Source organism: Anabas testudineus, chromosome 9 (genome assembly GCF_900324465.2).
Source record: "Anabas testudineus chromosome 9, fAnaTes1.2, whole genome shotgun sequence".
Lineage (NCBI taxonomy): Eukaryota > Metazoa > Chordata > Actinopteri > Anabantiformes > Anabantidae > Anabas > Anabas testudineus.
Genome location: NC_046618.1, coordinates 18,702,329 through 18,723,065, shown reverse-complemented (window position 1 = coordinate 18,723,065; position 20,737 = coordinate 18,702,329). Strand labels below are relative to the sequence as shown.

Genomic DNA, 20,737 nt, shown 5'->3' with positions numbered 1-20,737 from the left:
CGTGCTTTTTCTCCCCTCCCCTTCTTCACTGCTGGGTGCTGGAGTTCCGGTTGTCAACACATTCATCAATATTTAACAGAAAAAATACACCATAAAATACACTGATTTGCTAAATAGTGACTTTATCATCTTATACTTCAATGACATCAACACGTGGTATTGTTATTTGCGATTGGGGTGAAATGTACACATGGTAAAAACCCCTTTGTTTTCTTCCATTTACATTAAATCAGCCACAGCCAAGTTATCATAGGGCTAAAAATGGATCACCTACACGTCGGGTTTCCTTATTGGCATGCAGCTGTCCCACACCTATTTACCCAGAGCACATGGAGGCCTGATTACACTTGGCTGTAGGGTGGAGGACCCTTGTAGAGATAAAAGACCCAATGCAAACTCAGAGAGTGGACTATAAGATGATGCATTTACTGTCTAACTCTGTGCTTGGCAACGCAACTGCTGCATATTTCACAGCTATTGCAAAATCACAAATTGTTATTTTCAACCTGTGATGATGCATGGTATCTTGTGAGAAACCAGAACCAGACAAGTATGCATATAAAACTGGTCACAAGTGATTTCCTCTCAATTTAAGCACCACAAAAAATAGTTCCTCCTCTAAGGTTAAAGCCACAGTAGCAAGCTTCACAATCAATAAAAAAGTTTTTTTAAGTCTGTCCTGTGCACAAATGGATTGTCTTTTTTTTTTGTGTGCCTTTAATTTTAACAGTAGTGCAAAACTGAGAATATGTGTGATGTCTCCTTGGTTATCTCCTCTGATGCAGTTTCCATTTGTTTGAGAAGTCTCATTATCAGAATATGTTTTATATCCTCGTGTCTATAACATTTATGTGCAGACTAGAGATTACAATACTTAAAGCTTCAGCTGTATAAATTTGCATTCTTCTAATAAAAGATTAGAAAACCAGTTGAACTTATTAGTTGAAGAGTACATAAAATACAAACTATCACGTTTTCTAACATTGTTTATAGAAGGTTTATCATGTTATCTTAAAGTGACAGATATTTGCATATGAAGTTCTTGGGCCTCTTGCAGTAATCTATCACATAACATGATATGAGAAAGGAAATGACAACTCATTAGATCATTGCTAAAAGAGATGTGCTTATTAAACACTGAGAACCACTGCTCCCATTTTGTTTAATAAAACTGTGGGCTGTACAATTACAAAAACAGATAACACCACTAAGGTTTTAACCACATTGTTATCTAAATGTTTGCTTCACCAGATTACCTTCATGTCAACTGTTATCAAGCAGTAAGCCTCTGCTAGTGCTTAGACTAGTGCCCCCTGCTGATTATTTGCAGAACAGAACCAGTAACTAGTAATGAGTAAATAAATAAAGATTATTCCTAAATACTGGAATAATCTGAATAAGGACCAAAAAAGAAGTTAAATATTAACTTTTGAAAAGGTAAAGTGAATATCTTTACTGCAACATGTTGTCTAGTCTGCTTGAGCATTATAACAACATGCAACTTCTCAAAAACACACTCAACTCAACTAATTTATATATCCACACTGCTGTTTATACTGTACATCCCCGTACTCATGACTTCATATACAGCATAATAAGTTTCAAGTGTTGGCAGATGTAGTCTGGTGTTCAGCTGGTTTTGTTTTCTTTGATCCGTTTGTGCCATGTTCCCTCTTTCTCTTCTGTCGGTTCTTCTGTCCTTCTTCTTGTCTGAATTGGCGTCTGATGAACAATAAAAGTCACATTTTCATGCACAGACCAGTGAATTTATTTGATACAACTGAAATCATTGATTCTACACTAATGGTATACAATTAAAAGGGGAAGAGCAACTTCACCAATTTTTACAAGTATGGTATTAATCCTCCCTTTTGAATGACCTAAATTAAAACATCTTTGACTGCAGCAGGTCAACTAAGACTACAGTCCACTGTGTTTTCTGTTTACAGCTCCCAGTTGATCAGCTAATTAATAAGTAGCTTCATCAGCTGATTGCCAACAACGAATCAGCTGATTGGCAAGCACCTGTGCCTACTGTGAGGCTGAATCTATTTAAGCTGGTCCTTTGTTTAGCACACTCCCTCTCTCTCTCCTGTTGCAGAAGCACCTTTTGTGATGTGAGGTATAAGGTTTCATTCATTTATTTTCAATCAAGTTGATGCAGTAAAGCTCTACTTTGCTATTGTGCCCTTTATTATGTTCAGTGTGCGAGCAAGCCATAATCATGAACAACCAAATGACAAACTAAAATGCATTCCTACAGTTTTTTTTTTTACTACATAATACAATTTATACATTACATTTTAATGATGGCCACTAAAACGTCATAGTAGTAAAATATTATCTTTAGACAGTAGAATAATGGTAACGGTTTTATTTCAGTTTCCAATATCTTGACTGACTGCATCGAAATACTAGTTAGCTCATGGATGGTGGAATCATACACACACATTATGGCCTGCACATGTGCATATGTAAATCTATAGGGTGGAGTCATAGTTTGTATTCATTCTATGTAAATCTCAGATTTAGTGTTGACTTGTGGTCTCACCTGGACTGCCAGCGTCTGCCGCTGTTCCACACTCTGCCAAACGAGGGAAGCCAGTTGGCATCTGTATGTGAGCTGTGATCAAAGTTGGCCCCAACTCTATTGGGTGGAAGCTTCCTCAGTTTCTCTTGCTCCTCTGGCAAAAGATAGATGAGGTCATGAGGTGCCATTTAAATTTACAACAAGAACCCCTAACTTTATATTTGTTGATGTGAGTTTGAGTTTAACATTAATGCAGACTTACATACAGCATATAAACTACAAAAAAAGTGATTCCTACTATGTTTGTGGAACTCTTGGAGCGATGGGCCAATTTCAGGATGTACTGTGGCTCCAGAGGTTCCCTCCTGAGGATCATCCTGGAGCCAAGGAGGGACTGCACCTAAAACACAGAAAGTCTACATGCTTTAATCATATGTTACAAATGAACTGAGGTCATAACTTTTAGAGAAGCAACTTAACCATTATTTAACTTCATATGTTGCTGTACCTGTGTGAACATTTCCACTGCTGGATGAATCCTGTAACAGAGATCAAATGATGTGATTGTGTTTCTGCAACAAAACTTTAATTGTTTGCTTAAGCTGTTATTGCTTATATTTACCTGATAACCTATGAAAGTCAGGTTTTGTCCAGTTGAAGCCCACTTTACTTCTGCCATTGTGTCAACAAAGCTGCTCCCCACATGTTGGTCTGATCCATGAGATGCAAGCTGAGAGCTAGTCCACAGAAAACAAGACAATCCCCAAGCAAACAAGTTATTTCTACTGTTTCTGAGGACACAATAACAGCTGCAAAAAAGTATAATATTGAGGGCAAAAAGTCTTACCTGACAGAAGCCTCTGCACACACATCTGTGCCGTTGGGTCCATTGAACAACTCTGTCTCTGCATCCCGCTGATATTGATTCAGGAAAAGCCAACAAGTGGTTCATAGAAGAAGTCTGACCACTAATGCTTCATCTCAGTTTTATCTCATCACAATCCTCACACTCTACTCGCCTAAAAGTTAGCATAAACCTGTCTCTAAACACATCTTTTCTTATCCTTTCAACATCAGTGAATGTAGGTTTGAAATAAGGTTTTAATTTTCACAATAACCTGATGAAAGTTAAATTACATACATACAAAGTGTCATCATCTACACTGATTCTTTTAGAGTTTATGATTTCCAGTGGTTACAATCACGACAAACAACAGTCAAGGCCACAGTGTTGGATACTGCCACTGCATCCTTGGAAAACAAACCTCTAAAAGAGACTGAAGGACCTCTTGACGGTGCTTCTCTTGTGCCCGGATATAATCAGCTTGCTGCAGTCATGAAAAGACAAATGAGGTCAAAACTGGTTGAAATAACATTACTTACAACGCTTCTTAGATGCAGCCTGGCTTTAAAATCTTAGTTATCTTTGAGGTTAATGTAAAGTTTGTTGATCTGCATTACCTGTTTAATAAATTCATCCTCCTTCTCCACAAATGAGTCCAACACTTTGGCCACTTCAACTTTAAACCTGAAGCAAAATAAAGAACAACCAATGCAGAAAAGATTTTCCAAACAATCTTTATTAATATAAAACTTTATTAATGTGGACTTTTAGTTAACTAGGCCTACCTTTCTGTTTCCTCTTCTGGTATGATGACTTTGTCTCTTAACTTTGGGTCGGCCTTATTGTCCCACCAGAACTTGTGCGTATTCTTTCTGTGCTCTGGCCTAAAACCAAATACATGAAAAATAGCAATTAGTGAACATAATGTAAAGAGTAATGCTTGTCAAAGAGAAAGTTTTAACAAATTTGGAGCTGATGGATTCTCTTACAGCAAGACTCAACGCTCATGAGTAGAAATGAAGGTGCCTACAGCGCAGGGACAGCTGTAAAAGAGCATGAAACTAATAAAACACATAAATAAATGTTAATTTAACAAAACCTACGTGGACATGTGTTCTATCAAGCCTCCATACAGCACAGTCATGTTGCCATCGGTGCTATGTCTTTCGATTTCAAGCCCACAGCAGTAGCACCAGAACGTCTCCCTGTGCTGGGTGCAATCAAACTTTTCTACAAGGGGCTTTTTAAGTGTTCGGCGAGCTTCCTTCACCTGGTGGATGAAAAAGGAGAAAAGAAAAAGGTTACGCTGTAAAACTAAAACTAATAAAGTCTGAAAAACAGTGGTGTTGTAAATCAAATATTCACGTTTGAACCCAAAAGTCAAATCTAATAAAACAAGCAATTCAACAAAATACAGGGATGACAAATAAATAGTTTGTTTGTTAGCTTAGTTCACCTCATTTAATCCAACAACTGTAGTTATATGGTCATTTTGGGGGTATTTCTATTTAATTACCCCATAGATTTAATGAGGAGATGCCTTCACTGACACAGCTAAGCTAACTACAGTAAACAGTAGTGACCCAGTGGAATCAACACGTGTCTTTTAATCCAAAGCTAAACATTATGTTCATAGAGGGAGGATGTATTATTACAGGACTTAGATTTGACGATGGGTTTGTAATGTTACTGTGACGCTCGTTAGCTCAGTTAAGTTACAGCTACAGAGAGAAAATGTGAGGACAAAAACCCACAGACGTATGTAACACATCCTCCTGCATTGACCTAACTTTACTTACCTTTTCTAGAAATTTCAGAAGAACCACTCGAAGTCTGCTCTGATGGTTTTTCCCAAAGATGTGCGCCTTCCCCGTGAATGTCGTTTGCCTACATACGGAACAGTAATGTGCACCCATTTATACTGAGTGTTAGGAAATCGAAAATATGCTAAAGATGAGTTCACGCTGCGTCTAAGCTACAAATAAACATCTCGGTTTTTTATTTTCGCATTTTGTTTGTATTTTTCCTAATAAATCTGTAAATTTCCACCTAGCATGGGTTAGCACTGTTTGCTATGGTACCGAAAGCAATCCCGTCTCGTTATGTTTCCCCCTGGAAACATGAGTTAATGTGGAACCTTTCTTCCTCTACTTCCTCTTCGGTGGGTTGTGGCAACAATCGTTGCATTAGCGCCATCTTCTGCGGGGTTGGCAAATCACGGATTAGATTTTCTATTTTCCAGAAACTATTTTACAGACTATAAACACGCTTTTTAAAAAACAACAACATATGTTTTGTTAACATCTGGTCCACATGTACCACGTGGGTCACTTTAGGCTCACTTCAAGGTAACAGGTGCTGCAAATGGACCATCACATGGAGAGGATGAAAACTGGAAACGAAGAGCAGGTACGATTCAGCAGGATGAGAACAGGGCATGTCAATTTGCCTATTTAATTATAGGTAAATTAATTCAACGAATCTAGATTAATGGGACGTCGGCGTGGACTACAACCAGAGGGAGGCAGTGAAGCAGCATTGTGGAGATCAGCTCCGGTAAAATCCCCAGAGGAAGACAACAAACAGAGCTAAGTGTTCGCTGTGTTTGGATATTTGCTCCTAAATACTTTTACACATTAAGATATAGCGTAAAAACAATTGGAGGAATGGAGACTTCTACAGTCCAAGGGTTAAGAAAGGTCATCAGCGAGCGACTAACAGCTGCTGTTGAGGAAATATTCGCAGTTTTTGAAACAACCATAGTGAAGTATGAGGATGAGATCGAGCGGCAGCGCAGACTGCTGGATGAAGTCTGGAAACCTCAAATCAAGTTGCACAGGATTGGTCCGTGGAACCTTTATTATCTTTATATTAATTATAAACACATCATTGAATTGAATTGATTTGTAATTTTCCCTATGACATTCATAACTTATGTCTTTCAGTGCTCCCTCCGCAGCATGACTGTAAGGAGGAGGAAGAAGAGGTTCCCACTGACCTGCACCAGGACCAGGACTCCATTCTGGACCAAGAGGATCCAGAGTCTCCACAGATTAAAAAGGAAGAGCAGGGACTCTGCACCGGTCAGGACGTAGAGCAGCTTGTACTCAAGCAGGAGGCCGAGACTTATGAGGGCAGTGAAGAGCAAAGTCTGCATTTGAGGATCGATGAAAGTCAGTGTGGAGCAGAGGACGAGCCTGTAAAGCAACCTGCTGAAAGCTCAGTGGCATCACAACCAAACACTATCACTGACACGAATCCCTACACAGGTAAGAAGTCCTTCCCGTGTGACACCTGTGGGAAAGCCTTTAAGTGTCTGTCCCAGTTAAATATGCATTTAAGAATCCACACAGGCGAGAAGCCGTACTCTTGCACAACGTGTGGGAAACATTTCAGATTCAAAAATGGCCTGCTGGTCCACGTGAGAATCCACACAGGCGAAAAGCCGTACTCTTGCGCAACATGTGGAAACAGTTTCAGATCTAACGGCGGTTTGTCGGTCCACATGAGAACACACACAGGCGAGAAGCCATATTCTTGTGAAACGTGTGGGAAAAGTTTCACGTCTAGTAGCGGTTTGTTGGTCCACATGAGAACACACGCAGGCGAGAAGCCATACCTTTGTAACAGCTGCGGCAGGAGATTTTGTCACTTGTCAAATTATAAAAAGCACACTAGGATCCATACAGGCGAAAAGCCGTATACTTGCACGATTTGTGGGAAAGCTTTCAGACTCAGTAATGAGTTGACCGTCCACACTGGAAGAGCCCACACGGGCGAGAAGCCATATCACTGCAGAACCTGTGGGAAAAGCTACTTCGACGTGTGTCAACTAGCAAAGCATACGAAATCTCATACAGCAAAGTGACCGTGTACTTTCAAAATATGTTGGAGGAGGGATTCGATTTGAGCGGACTGTGGTCAAAAAACACAAGAAGTGTAAAGTCACATAATTGCAGCTTGTGTGGGAGTCATAAGTCCTATGCTTGAAGAACACACGATAAGTAAACACGAGACTAAAAAGCTTTTGCAATAGTGCAATAATAATACGTATATATATATTTTTTTCTTTTAGTTATCACTGCATGGTTTAAATTTCTTTTTGAAACAATTGTAACCTCCCAAATCTTGGGACAATCTCGACCCTTGTTTGAGTTAAGCTCATAGTTTCTACCAGTGTAAAGGGTTGAGCTCTAAAATGAATCATATTTGTGACTACTTGTATACACTACCTCATTTGCATGTGTGGATTATAAACTCTGACGACCTGGGAAACCTTGTTCTCTTTCCATGTTTTTATTTCAACATTGTATTTCACAGTGTATAGTGATGAGATAACAGCACATACATTCTGAATTCTGTCTTATAATTAAATTATGTATGATTTTCTCAAGCAACAACATATACTTGTTTTTGTGAAAACAAAGCACTGTACATGTCACATATTATGGTATTCACATTTCATTCATCCAATATTTAAGAAAACGATCTTAGATATTGGGGCTGTTTTGCATGATGAGTGACCTTTAATACTGCACTTCACAAATACATTTTTCCCCACAACATTTTAGTTACATTTAAATGCAAATGTGGTTTCAGACGGGTTTAATGCTTTTAAAACACACTGCTTCTCAGAAAAATCACGACTGACAGCGGAACGAAAACCTCCCGAAACTTCCCGTGTCGGAATATCGCAGCGTGACACCCACCGGAAGTAAACAACACAGACCGCAGAAGCTTCAGCTGCACGATCATGATGAAGTTATATCACAGATAAACATTTAATATGTACAAAACAGTGTCGTAAGTCCTGTGTTCAGTGTTTTTTTTTTTTTTTTTTGTTAATGAGCGACTTACTGCTGCTACTGAAGAAACATTCAGAGTCTTTTGAAACTTGTGTCGAAGAAAAACTGACTGAGCACTAAGACCACAAGGCTGGAAAACCGATTAATGATATAAATGATTTACAGACTTAATACATTTGTTAAAAAAACGACGCCTTTGGAGCCAAATCTTCCTCTTTTTTTAAATTTTATTTACTTTAAAACTGCCTGTTCCAATGTCACATAAACTTGGTTTATCTGACACAAGTTGTTTTATGTATTTAGGTGTAAATAATATAAAATAAAGCTGAAATTGTGAACTTTTGTCTCATATTCATCTTTTGAGCTTAAACCAAATTCTATTCAGTGAACAGCAAACACACGACATAATTAGCATTATGATTGTTATTATTAATAACCTCAAATAACATTCATTTTCCAATATAGTAAATTGTGGTGATGTGCATGAATCCATCAGTAAACATTAACAGAAGAAGTAGAAGGTATCAGTTTTGTATATTTTTCATCTGGTTTGTCCTTGGTAGTTTTTCTTTTCATGTGTATCTTAGTGAAAATTAAATGTAATGAAAAGTATGCTTCACATTGATCACCTGAGCTGTCTGAAATTATCTTTCGGGGAAAACATCCATTAATTTTCCTTCTATATTCATTAAACTCTCCAGTCTAAAAAGATGCATGTCTCAAGCGGAACAAATCCATGTCTCTCTATAAGTATCTTCTTTTGAATCCAGTGTAGAATCAATTCAATTCAATTCAATTCAATTCAATTTTATTTGTATAGCGCCAATTTACAACAGAAGTTATCTCAAGGCACTTTACAGTGGTTAAGGTTTAAGACCTTACAGAAAATATTTATACAAAAAATTATAGAGAAAACCCAACAATCCCATTTGAGCAAGCTTTAGGCAACAGTGGTGAGGAAAAACTCCCTTTAGAGGAAGAAACCTCCAGCAGAACCAGGCTCATAGTGGGCGGCCATCTGCCTCGACCGGTTGGGGTGAGTGGAAAGAGAAGAGAGAAAAGAACAGCAGGCAACAAAAAACAACAACAAGCATCAAGAACATTGGGCAGATGAACTGGATTCTGGAGATGTACAGCTCCAGGCCGAGGATACCTGCAGAAAAGTACAGAGAGAGGGAGACAGAGAGGAGGAAACACAACTACAGGAGAGAGAAGACAGATAGTTAATGACGTGCAATGGTGGCATTTGCATTGATATAAGAGAAAGGAGAGAGGAGAGGAACTCAGTTTATCAGTAGAGGTCCCCCAGCAGAATAACCTATATCAGCATAACTAAGAGATGGTTCAGAGTCACCTGATCCATCTCTAACTATAAGCTTTATAAAAAAGGAAAGTTTTAAGTCTAGTCTTAAATGTAGAGACGGTGTCTGCCTCCAGAACCTGAACTGGGAGCTGGTTCCACAGGAGAGGGGCTTGGTAGCTAAAGGCTCTGCCTCCCATTCTACATTTGGAAACTCTAGGAACCACAAGTAAACCTGCAAACTGAGAACGGAGAGTTCTGCTTGGAAGATATGGATCTATGAGGTCTTTAAGATAAGATGGAGCCTGATTATTAAGGGATTTATAAGTTAGGAGAATAATTTAAATTCAATTCAGTTTTCATCGCAGTCAGACTTCACTCCACCTGTAAGGTGTAAATTAAAAAAAGGGAAAGAGACTCTCGAAGGACCGCCACGACGTGCAAAAGGCTGGTCACGTGGTGGACGAACGCACCCGACGCTGGTGGTCAACCCCTGTCCCTGAAAGGTCAAAGTGCAATCAGACTGAGATAAAGTGAACTCAAAACACGCATCATATGTGGGGAAACGAGAGGGACGTCCCGCAGGCGAACAGCTGAGCCAGGACATCCACCAGGTCACTCTGGACCTTTACGCAGCAGCGATGTCTTCTGTCCGGAGCTGGAGGACGTTTGTCAGCGAGCGACTCGCTGCAGCCGCCGAAGAAATAGTTGGTGTGTTTGAAGAGACTCTGTCAGTGTACGAGGAGGAGGTTTCTCGTCAACGCAGACTGCTGGATGTCGTTTTGAAACCTGAAATACGACTTCACAGGACAGGTGTGTGAAACTGGGTGCATGGTTTATTATCCCACACATTTACTGTCTATGTCTGTTTTTATATTTAGAATTAGATTTACCTCTGGAAGCCAGCTTTTCATTTTTTGCTTGTTTACTATGGACATTTTTCAAGTGTCCTTGAAATATAATTTTAAAAAAAAAAACTAAGTTAATAGTTACAGATTTATGTAACCCAACTGGCCTATTTCTATTATTATTTGCAGTAATTGTAGTTTAGTATTTTGCATATTAGCCAATAATAGACGATGTGTTGCAGTCTCTCATTAGTTTTCTGAACCTTGGAAATTGCAACCTTGCATTGGTTTGATTGATTGGTTAGATTTGTGTGTTTTTCTATCACTAAACACCAGCATTCGTTTTTGTGTCCTTGCCCACAGAGCTCCCACAGCCGCCTGTCTGTAAGGACGGAGAGGAGTGTCACCTTGAGCAGCAGTTCTGTGACCCGGAGAGAAAAACCAGTCTGCACCGAGAAGATCCAGAGCCTCCACGGATGAAAGAGGAGCAGGACGGACACTCCACGACCACGAGTCGAGAGGGAGAGCAACCTGAGCTGAAGCAGGAGGATAAATTGAATACGACTCTTACATGTGAGGAAATCAACCACAGCCATTCACAGCCTTCGGATCCCGACCACCCTCTGAGTATAGCAGAGAAAGAACCTCCAGACAACATCTATTACACCTGGATTAAATCAGAATCTGGCACAGGCGACCCCAAAGTAGAACCAGATAGTGAGAAACACGGAAGTCCAAAATTAGCTAGAAGGCCTGAACCAAAACCACGCAGCGAACCTTACAAGTGCCTCTATTGCAGCAGAGAGTATCATTTCATCACAGAGCTAAAAGCTCACATGAAAATAAAACACAGGTGCGACCGGCCGTTCAAATGTGACACCTGTGGGAAAACGTTCAAGGTCAGAACCGCGTTGAAATTCCACATCCGGACTCACACTGGCGAGAAGCCCTTCAAATGCACACTGTGCGGGAACAGATTCAGCAGGAACTTTGGACTAAAAATGCACTTGAGAATTCACACAGGTGAGAGGCCGCACACCTGCAACGACTGCGGCAAGAGGTTTTCTGACCGCTCGTGTCTGAGAAGGCACGTCAGAGTGCACACTCGGGAAAAGCCCTATAAGTGTTCCTGGTGTGGGAAGGGACTCGCCGACAAGGTGACTTTGAAGAGGCACACTGCATCTCATACAGGAGAAAAGCCATGTAAGTGCGACATTTGTGGGAAGGGGTTTCCGGATCTGCAGTGTCTGAAAATGCACACAAAGACCCACGTGTGGCAGAAACATATTATTGCTGTGGAAAAAAATCTATGAAGTTAGTTCAGTTGAACGGCTGCTCTGTTGCCAGGCCACATTGAAATGAATGGTAAACCACAACTTGTCCAGATTTGCTGAATGGGCTTTTTAAAAAACACTTTTTTGTCATTTTTATTTCTTTATTTCGTCAGTGTGTCTGTGTTGGTTTTAAATAATTTGATGATAACCAGTCCAGTGGGTTTAAGGTCAGTTCATTCTAATCTGACTCTGATATTCGTTTAACTCTACAGATGGTGCTGAGCTTATTTTATTGACGTGAACCCAGATACAGAGTAGGTGAATTTTAATTCTGTTTGTGGAACTCTCACTAGTTTGTGTCTCTTTCTATGTTTTAATAAACTGCACGTGTGTTATTATAATAATATGTGTTATTATAATATTATATGCTATTATAAGAGTTAAATCACTCCCTCAGTGGGTCATGATGGGTTTTAGAAGCTTGTCTGTGGAAAGTTAGAAAAGCTTTTCTTTACTGTGTTTGGTCTTTTTTCTGTTTTTTAAGACATTATATCTCCCTTAGAGACAGTTTTAGGCTTATAGTGGTGATGCTAGATTAACTTTTTCATGTTTTGTTTTTTTACAGTATTACAAATAATAAAATGTTACGTGACCTTGATTTAGCTTGTTTCTTGAACACACAGGTTGTAGTTGAACATTATGATGAATACTTTTTTATTTAATTCAATGGTCACAAAAACAACATTTTCTGCCATTTAATTAAATTATACAACATTTACAAGAAACCTTCATTTTTTTCACGAGTGAAGCAAAACATTAAAGAAGGGACAAGTATTTATTGTGAACTCATATTAAAAGGAGATGCATGCATTTGAAACTGCAAACTTTCAAATGTGAAAGATATGGCAAATTACATTTTTTGTAGTTAATAAAATGTAAGGGTCAAAGATGTGTCTATTATAAGTTGGTGAGAAACAAGCTGCACAGTAAGGGGCAAGTGGCAGGCCTTTCGTATTCCTCTGATACCAGTGTGCATTGGTGGAATAAGTTCTCATCAAGTACTCTTCCTGTACTTAAGTAATTGTGTTACTGCCACAAAGTAGAAGTACTCTATTACAAATAGCCTAACCATTATGCAGAACGATCCATTTAAGAATATTACTGGATTATAATGCATTATTTGGTTAAACATCACTAATGCTGCAGGTGGTAAAGTAGAACTACTAGCCTGGTGGTTAATAATTGATAATCATTTCTTAACTATTTTAACACTTAAGGTTGCAATCTACCTAAGTGCAGCCCTTGAGTAAATGCAGTTTTCTTTGCCAATTTGATTTTACAGCAACATAGGTTTTATAGCTAACGGGCAAAATGATCTGCTCTCATGTGTAATACTAAAACAACACACAGGGCAGCATTTTGAAATGAAAACTGCGCCTGCAGGGGAGGATTAAACTGACCTGTAGTTGAACCTGCTTGTGCACTCCTGAACCTGCGCACTCCCGGACAGCAGGGGGCGGTGTGAGCACAGGCGTCGTTCATTTCGTTGAATGTTTTAATGCGGAAGTAAACAGAAAACTTACAACGCAACGACACGTTTCGTTGCGATTCCTGCAAGAGTTTGATGAAGTTTTAGGGACAAGGCGTTTCTCTGTTTAAAGTTAAAGATGTGTTCAGTCCCAAGTATGCGACAGTTTGTCTGTGATCGACTCACTGCGGCTGCTCAGGAGATAATAGGAGCCTTTGAAAAGAGACTGGAGGACTACGAGGCTGAACTCACGCGTCAACGCAGAGTGTTGGAGTCAGTAATGACGCCTGAGATAAAGTTAGTCCAGACAGGTTAGTAAAAATACAAAACAATTCAAATGAAGCCAGTTAAACAATGCTTCTAACACGTTTGGGCCATTCACACTAGCGCTATTTGCTTGGCCTGTGTCGAGCCTCACCTGGCAGACACACCGGTTTGACACCAGGTGTAACTGGTGTTACACTGCTCAGCTGTAGACGTAGGACATCGCTTAGTTAGAAGCTGATATAGAAATGTTTCATATATCATTATTATTACGACACAATATTATACAGACGGTGCCAGATTTCATGCGGAAGTACAGCACCGTGCTGGGATCATATCCCCTGAGGAGAAGCTCAGTACACGACGGACACTTAATCTAACTAAGGGCTTCCTTACTGTTGCTATGTCGGACAACGTTTTGACACCAGTGGTGTAAAGTAACTAAATGCACTTATTAAAGTACTGTCTATAAATAGAGTTTTTACCTAGTTGTGCTTTAGTGCTTCATGCTTTTACTTAACTACAGCTCAGGGGCAGTATTGTGTTTAGTACTCCTCTAAAACTACTAACTATTTCTACTTATCTAGAGCTGCAAGCACTAGTTGATCAATCAATAGAATATTAATAGTCAAACAAGTGTTTATAGGTCAAATAACTGCTATTTTATAACTACAAATTCCCTATGCATTGTTAACTTGGATGCTGGTCTGTCATTGTTTTTGCAGTTCTACAAATTGGGAACTGGATATTTTCTGTTTGCGCACAGCTTTTTCTAACTGTCTTGCTATATATTCTGTTCCTCCTTCCTTGGGGCTGGATGTTTTCACAGTAATCACTTTTCTTGCTCTACCTTTCACCCAACAAAAGGATTCAATAAAGTCAATAAAACTGCTTCTTTTTTCTAACCATAACATACAGAGCTTTTTCTATTAACGCTTCTTCTTTACATTATCTGAAAACCAGTGTAGATTGTGGCCATTTAGTGGTAAGATATCATCATTATGAAATGATGTCAGGCATTTTGCACAGTAATATGCTTTTATATACTTTTTTTTGGTCTAAAAAAAATCATTTTCATTGTTAAATAGCAAAAAAGGAGACTGTGCAACAAACAGACTTATTACATTATAGGTTATTATGGATATTATAGATAAAAAAAAAAAGAGTCACACGGCATATTTATTTATTTTATTTTAGATTAGTTAACGCTGAAACACAACCAGGTATAGAAATTGTGGCTAAAAATCTTATTTCCAGGCCTTGGTAAGAGAGATTGCTGTGTTTTCATTTTGTACTGGTAATTCTACTTTGTCTTGTGTTAAAAAAAGGCTTATATATGTACATTATTTCATCGTAATTTCTTTGTCCTGCCATTTAGATCTCCCACAGACCTCTGTTAATAAGGAAGTTTTCTTGAACGAGCAGCAGCTGTCAAACCAGGAGACAAGCACCAGTTTGGTCCCGTCAAATATTTCTCAGGTTAAACAGGAAGATGAGGAAATGACTGTTACTCGGGAACAATGGCGGACTGCACGACACCAGGATGTCACTGCCTCTAAGTTAATTCCAACTTGTGAAGAAAGACTCCGCGCTGATCAGTCTCAGCCTTTGCACCCTAACAAAACTTTGAGTGCAGCAAATAAAGATTCTCATTCCAGCACATCTAACAAGGATACATCATCGGGGTCGGACAGGGAGAGTTCTTCAGTATCAGCACCGTTCAATAACCAGCAGCTCCTGTCTCACAACTCTCTTTCAGCGGAGAGCCAAGATCTCATAACTTCCAAAAATGGAAAGGCAACAACACATTTACATAATGAGTTGACATCAAATAAGAACAGTGAGAACATAACAGCTAAAACAACTCACCAAACAGCAGATAATATAATCAACAATGGGAGCACAACATCTACCAGCAGTACAGAACTGACACCAGCTGACAAATGTGACAGTGAGTCTTCTACTAGAAGATCAACTAGAATTACTGAGCCGTCATCAAATAAGAAAATTGATAATGAGAAAACAGCACCAGCAGCAAGTGGTGAGCAAACAACAAATAAGAAACAAAATGATGAGAACACAAGAAGTAATGAAATAACACCACAGGAAAATACTGACCCAACACCAAATGAGGGATGTTGCGATGAAACGCCAACCAAAAGTACTGACCTAATACCTCAAAAGAAACCTGATGACAAAAACATAGCATCAACTAAAAGGACTGAGCCGACACCAAATAAGACCACAGTGTCTGCTGGAGACACTGAGCTGAGACCACAAGAGAAACCTAGCGAGAAGACCCCAACATCAAAAGAAAACAGGGAGAAAACAGCAAATGAAGACAGCCAAGATGGGACACCACCCCCAACAGAACACGTTGAGACAGCACCAAGCGAGAAGTCCTCTAAGGAGGCCACAACATCAACTAGAAGTACTGAGATTTCACCCAACGAGAAGCATGATGACGAGCAGACAACGTCGGCTAGGGGCACTCAGCCAACACAGAATGAGAAAAGCAGTGATCAGAACCCAGCTTCAAAAGGACATTGTGAAGTAACTACACATAAGAAAAGCCAAGATCTCCCATCTGAGGGTGCTGAGCCAAAGTCAAATCAGAAATCCAGCAATAAGAACACAAAATCAACCAGAAACGCTGATCTTCCACTAAATAAAGAATGTACCACAGGGAACATGACAGCGACTAAAAGTACTGAGGTTACACCAAAAAAGAAACTTAAGGATGAGGAGAGAACATCAACTAGAGGCACACAGGCAGTGAAGAACGAGACATCAAGTGATGAAACCACAAAAGCAAATAGAAGTACCAAGGTAACGCCAAGCAAGAAAAACAATAAAGCGACCACATCGACTAAAGGTCCTGACCTGACACCAAATGATGACAACACACCAGCCATTAATACTGAGGCAACGCAGCATAGAACTCCAGTAGAACACAGGACACGTAAGAAATCTTACGATGAGAAATCCACATCTACTTCACCTGCTAAACCATCACCAAGTAAGAAACGTAAAGATGAGACCACAGCATCAAATAGAAGTACAAAGCCAAAACCAGATACCAGTGACGACACAACACCAAATACAGATACAGAGCCAACCCTTTCTAAGAAACGCAGTGATGGGAAAACATCAGCCACACATAAGAAACACGCTGAGAGAAAAACAGCTTCTGTGGAAAATACTGAATCAACTCCAAATAAGAAACTCAGTGATGGAAAAATGTCAACTACAAGGACCAAACCAACACTGAATAAGAGACAGAACAATGGAAACACAGAGTCTACAAGAAATAAAGAGCCAACACCATATAAGAGACTTAAGAATGAAATATCAACCCCAAGTGCAGAGCTAACACAAGTTGAGAAGCAAAAAAATGTGAAGACGGGATCAAATAAAGATAAAAGCAGCACTGACGATAACGAAAACCCTTACAAGTGTGAGCGGTGCGGGAAAGTTATGACCAATTTCAAAAACTACAAATTCCATATGAAATCGCACACCGTCGAAAAGACTTTCAAATGCGAAGTGTGCGAGAAAATGTTCCGCGAGAGCTGGGATTTAAATAAGCACATGGTCATTCACTCCGTTGAGAAGCCCTTCAAATGCAACGTTTGCGGAAACGGATTCAACCGGCGGTACAACCTGGACCTGCATGCCAGGGTTCACACCGGGGAAAAGCCGTACAAGTGCAGCACCTGCGACAAAAGCTTCAGCTCGTGTGTGAACATGAAGAAGCACATGAGGATTCACACGGGCGAGAAGCCGTACACCTGCGGGGAATGCGGGAAGGAGTTCGCAGACTGTTCGTCTTTCAAAATCCACCAGCGAGTTCACACAGGGGAGAGGCCGTTCAAGTGTTCCTACTGCAAGAGGAAATTTGCCACGAGCACCACGTTGAAAAGACACACCAGAACACACACGGGTGAAAAGCCGTACAAGTGTAACGTGTGCGACAAGATGTTCGGTCACACGACTGACCTTAAAGGACACATGAGGCTGCACACCGGGGAGAAGCCTTACAAGTGTGCTACTTGTGGAGAACAGTTCTCCAACTGGTCCAAACTTAACAAACACAAGCGCGCCAACTCGTGTGATGCAGAGAGCTCCACTACGTAGAAGCGGATGTGTTTGATATAATATGTTTATAATCAAAGTACCCAAATTGCACAAAGTATACTTCTGATATTCTAAACTTTAATTTTACTCGAATGAAAGCATTCCAACCTTTGTGACACTGTCGGATACATGTAAATAGTAATAATAGCAGAACTAGAGACATATTTTCCTTCGCTTTATAACTTTTCTCTGTGTTAAAGTGGTCACACTTACTTACTTACGTATAATGCACACAGTTATGTCTGGAGGAATCTAGAGGTTTGTCTATGATCTATTTTTCTTAAACAATTTATGTGTCAGTGGGTTTAGATTTTTATACAGAGAAATTATCAAAAGGATTATTGTCAATATTTTTTTAACACTGAGGTTTGGATTTCCATGAAGTAAACTGGGAAGGACTCTCTGGTCTCTATGGATTACTAAATGAGACCGGTTCACACATGAGAGTCGATGCAACAGTTTTGTGCCTTAGATGGATTTATGAACAATGTTGAAATGTACAGAAATCGCCGACATTTAAAATGTATTGACTCATTTTATTGTTGTATTAATCAGAGTCCATTTCATTGATTGTAGTGGGCACAGGAGGAAAAGAAACTTTGAATGTCATAAAGCCTGATTTTAAAGTGCAGACTCTGATTCAAAAGACACTACGTTAATGTGTTTTGAATGTTTTCTGTCATTACTGTACAATAAATTTAGATTTATTTTCATTCTTGAGTTGTGTGCTTATGTTCATGTTTGCAGTTAGCACTAAGTGTAGCTTTTGGCCAAACATAAACCGTGTGTGAGACACTAACCATGGTATAAAGGACCTTTATCATGTGACAGTTGTTAGATCCCGTGTATGAGAAGAGGATCGTCCACCAGCAGCGATTGCTGACTATCCTTTTGAACCCTATGATAAAACATCACAGAACAGATATAACAGGTATTATCCCATACTAAATCTACTACAGAAATCACATCACTGCTAAATTGGTATCAGACCCTTGGACCACACATGCTGTGTAGGTCTGATAATGACACATAAACAATGACAGGAAAGTGATAAAATTACAACTGGTGGAAACCGATTCTTATTCTTTTGTTGGACTTAGAGTAATTTTCTTAGGGTCTTTAGTGACAAATGTGATCTTGCCATCAGTTACCTGTATGCAGTATTTTTAAATAGTAGTTTAGTTAAAAATAACTAAAGAACTGCTGCTGGTGTCTCATTCAGCAGATCCAGCAAATCCCCATACTGTCATCTAGTGGGCATTTATGTAATTGCACTGTAAACATTTTATATTTCACATCTGTATACAAATTCTTTATGTTGGATTTTGGCTTGGTCCTTCAATTTCAAAAAGTGGCCTTCTATTACCATGTTAAAACTGTAACATGACATAGGTGAGGGAAACATGAATTCCTGAGGAAGAACATCTAGTTTTTTAATATGAAAATGAAAATGAGTCACTGTCTCAGTTCCAAACAGGCAAATATTTGTAACCATCGTGGGTGACTTGTGTAAAGCTGTGGTCAGACTACTAAACATATGTATGGATTAATTACTTTAGATAATTTTACTGCTGTATTGTACGTAGGTGTATGTGTGTGTCTCTTTTCAGTTTTAATTGAATTCCAATGATCTTTCAATACTTATATTTGACATGTTCTACATTTTTTGTCCGGGTGGTTCATGTGTTGTTAGTTTTTATGGTTAATACATTTAAATTAAATGACTTTTTATAGTGATCATTTCACATTTTTATTCCAATGTACAAAGTTCACTAAGGGCTATTTACAACATGCAGTTATGAGGAGGCTACTTTTATACCAACTGCTTCATTCTGGATATTAAAGACATTTATTAAAGTTACTCAGAAATCAAATTACTTAAAATGTAAGAAAATTACAAATGTCACAATGTAATTGTGATATGAAACTATTGAAAAATATAGAAAAAAGTTACATGCCAGAAAAAAAAAAGCCACTTAATTAAGTTTATTGCCAAAAATAAGATACCTCGCAATCCGTGGGAAACTGGAGTGCAGGTGGAGTAGCATGCAGCACAAAACACTAACACAGCCAAATAACTGAGTAAACCTGAGATCTAAACCTGGTTTAAACCAGGATAAACATATCTGTTCTAATGTGGACGTGAAGTGACTGTTAAACAGTTTTATTCTAAGCCACAGTCTTTGTCTCACCTGATAACTCCGAGGCGGTGCTACACACGACAAACGGTTTTCAGTGAAACTTAAATCGAGCGCACCCCTGGACGCATGGCGCGTTAATTGAACCACAAACTCCCGGCGCCGTGTCGCTGTTTCACCTTTTTCAAACTCCACTTTACTTCTGTAGGATGATATCTGCAGGTTCACTTGTGATCCGTCTGATCCTGTTTTTGCCGCGGGTGGATTTTCCACCACGTTTCCTGCTCCGTTTGTTGCGGGTTGAATCACGCACAGGTGATCCGCAGTGTCCTCACCTGAGATGTGCAGAGACACAGCAGCGGGTTTTCTTCTCCAGGGTAAGACTCTGAGGAGTGTGTGTGTGTGTTTAAATGTTTAATTAGGTGAATGTTTGTCCTGTTGTGCAGTGTTTAGTAGATGGGTGAGTTTGGTTTTGGTGCGTTTTCCTCTAAGTTGTTGTTTTTAGGCTGCTGCTGTCTCACAAACTAGATGGTAATACTAATTGTGTATTCATTTTGGATGTCTAATACTGTATTCGACCTGTGTTTCCCTGTATTTTAAACTTAAAACCTGGATTTGACTGTCTGCCTTGCTGTCATGTTGCTAGACTCAAAGTTTTTTTTTTTTTGACTGCTTCTAAAATAAGATCATAATTATGGAAGAATATTTGAGAGAGTTTGATCTCTAGACTAATAGGATTTTTGGAGGATTTTTTGTTGCTGTTCGACATTGAATAAACCAAACAGTGTGACTATTTTAGAAAACACATGTAGAAAGTTAAGCACAGCTCTGTGTTGTGTGCGTTTTTAAATGGCCTTATTGGATTTTGCCACGTTAACCACAGATGCCCCAGATGGAAACTAAATTAGGAATCTCATGAGGCATTGAGAAAATATCAGTTTTTATCTCCCCGACTAGTCTTAATGTGTTGACTCTTAATGGAAACTCACTGCCAGGAAGCTGCAGTTCTTTTAGCACAGATGAGGCCTAATGACATTTCAAACAAACTTGCACACATGAGTTTGATTTT

General features: G+C 39.3%; 3 protein-coding genes across 3 annotated transcripts; 2 read left to right on the top strand and 1 right to left on the bottom strand.

Annotated features, from left to right (window-relative positions):
• Positions 1 to 968: 968 nt before the first annotated feature.
• On the bottom strand, positions 969 to 5,494 carry ccdc84 (coiled-coil domain containing 84). The gene is made up of 11 exons (XM_026343127.1): positions 5,174 to 5,494; positions 4,478 to 4,644; positions 4,160 to 4,258; positions 3,992 to 4,058; positions 3,796 to 3,858; positions 3,378 to 3,445; positions 3,153 to 3,267; positions 3,039 to 3,069; positions 2,829 to 2,930; positions 2,552 to 2,684; positions 969 to 1,722 (listed from the first exon to the last, which is right to left on the bottom strand). The coding sequence occupies exons 1-11, from the start codon at positions 5,288 to 5,290 to the stop codon at positions 1,602 to 1,604; spliced, it is 1,083 nt and encodes a 360-aa protein (XP_026198912.1). The 5' UTR covers positions 5,291 to 5,494; the 3' UTR covers positions 969 to 1,601.
• Positions 5,495 to 5,854: 360 nt separating this feature from the next.
• On the top strand, positions 5,855 to 18,243 carry LOC113150490. The gene is made up of 6 exons (XM_033326145.1): positions 5,855 to 6,218; positions 6,320 to 7,240; positions 10,065 to 10,292; positions 10,691 to 11,498; positions 13,232 to 13,440; positions 14,772 to 18,243. The coding sequence occupies exons 1-6, from the start codon at positions 6,041 to 6,043 to the stop codon at positions 17,528 to 17,530; spliced, it is 5,103 nt and encodes a 1,700-aa protein (XP_033182036.1). The 5' UTR covers positions 5,855 to 6,040; the 3' UTR covers positions 17,531 to 18,243.
• Positions 9,799 to 12,334, top strand: LOC117152911 (zinc finger and SCAN domain-containing protein 12-like). Its single transcript, XM_033326150.1, has 2 exons — positions 9,799 to 10,292; positions 10,691 to 12,334. Exons 1-2 carry the CDS (start codon positions 10,121 to 10,123, stop codon positions 11,638 to 11,640), a joined length of 1,122 nt encoding a protein of 373 aa, XP_033182041.1. The 5' UTR covers positions 9,799 to 10,120; the 3' UTR covers positions 11,641 to 12,334.
• Positions 18,244 to 20,737: the final 2,494 nt, after the last annotated feature.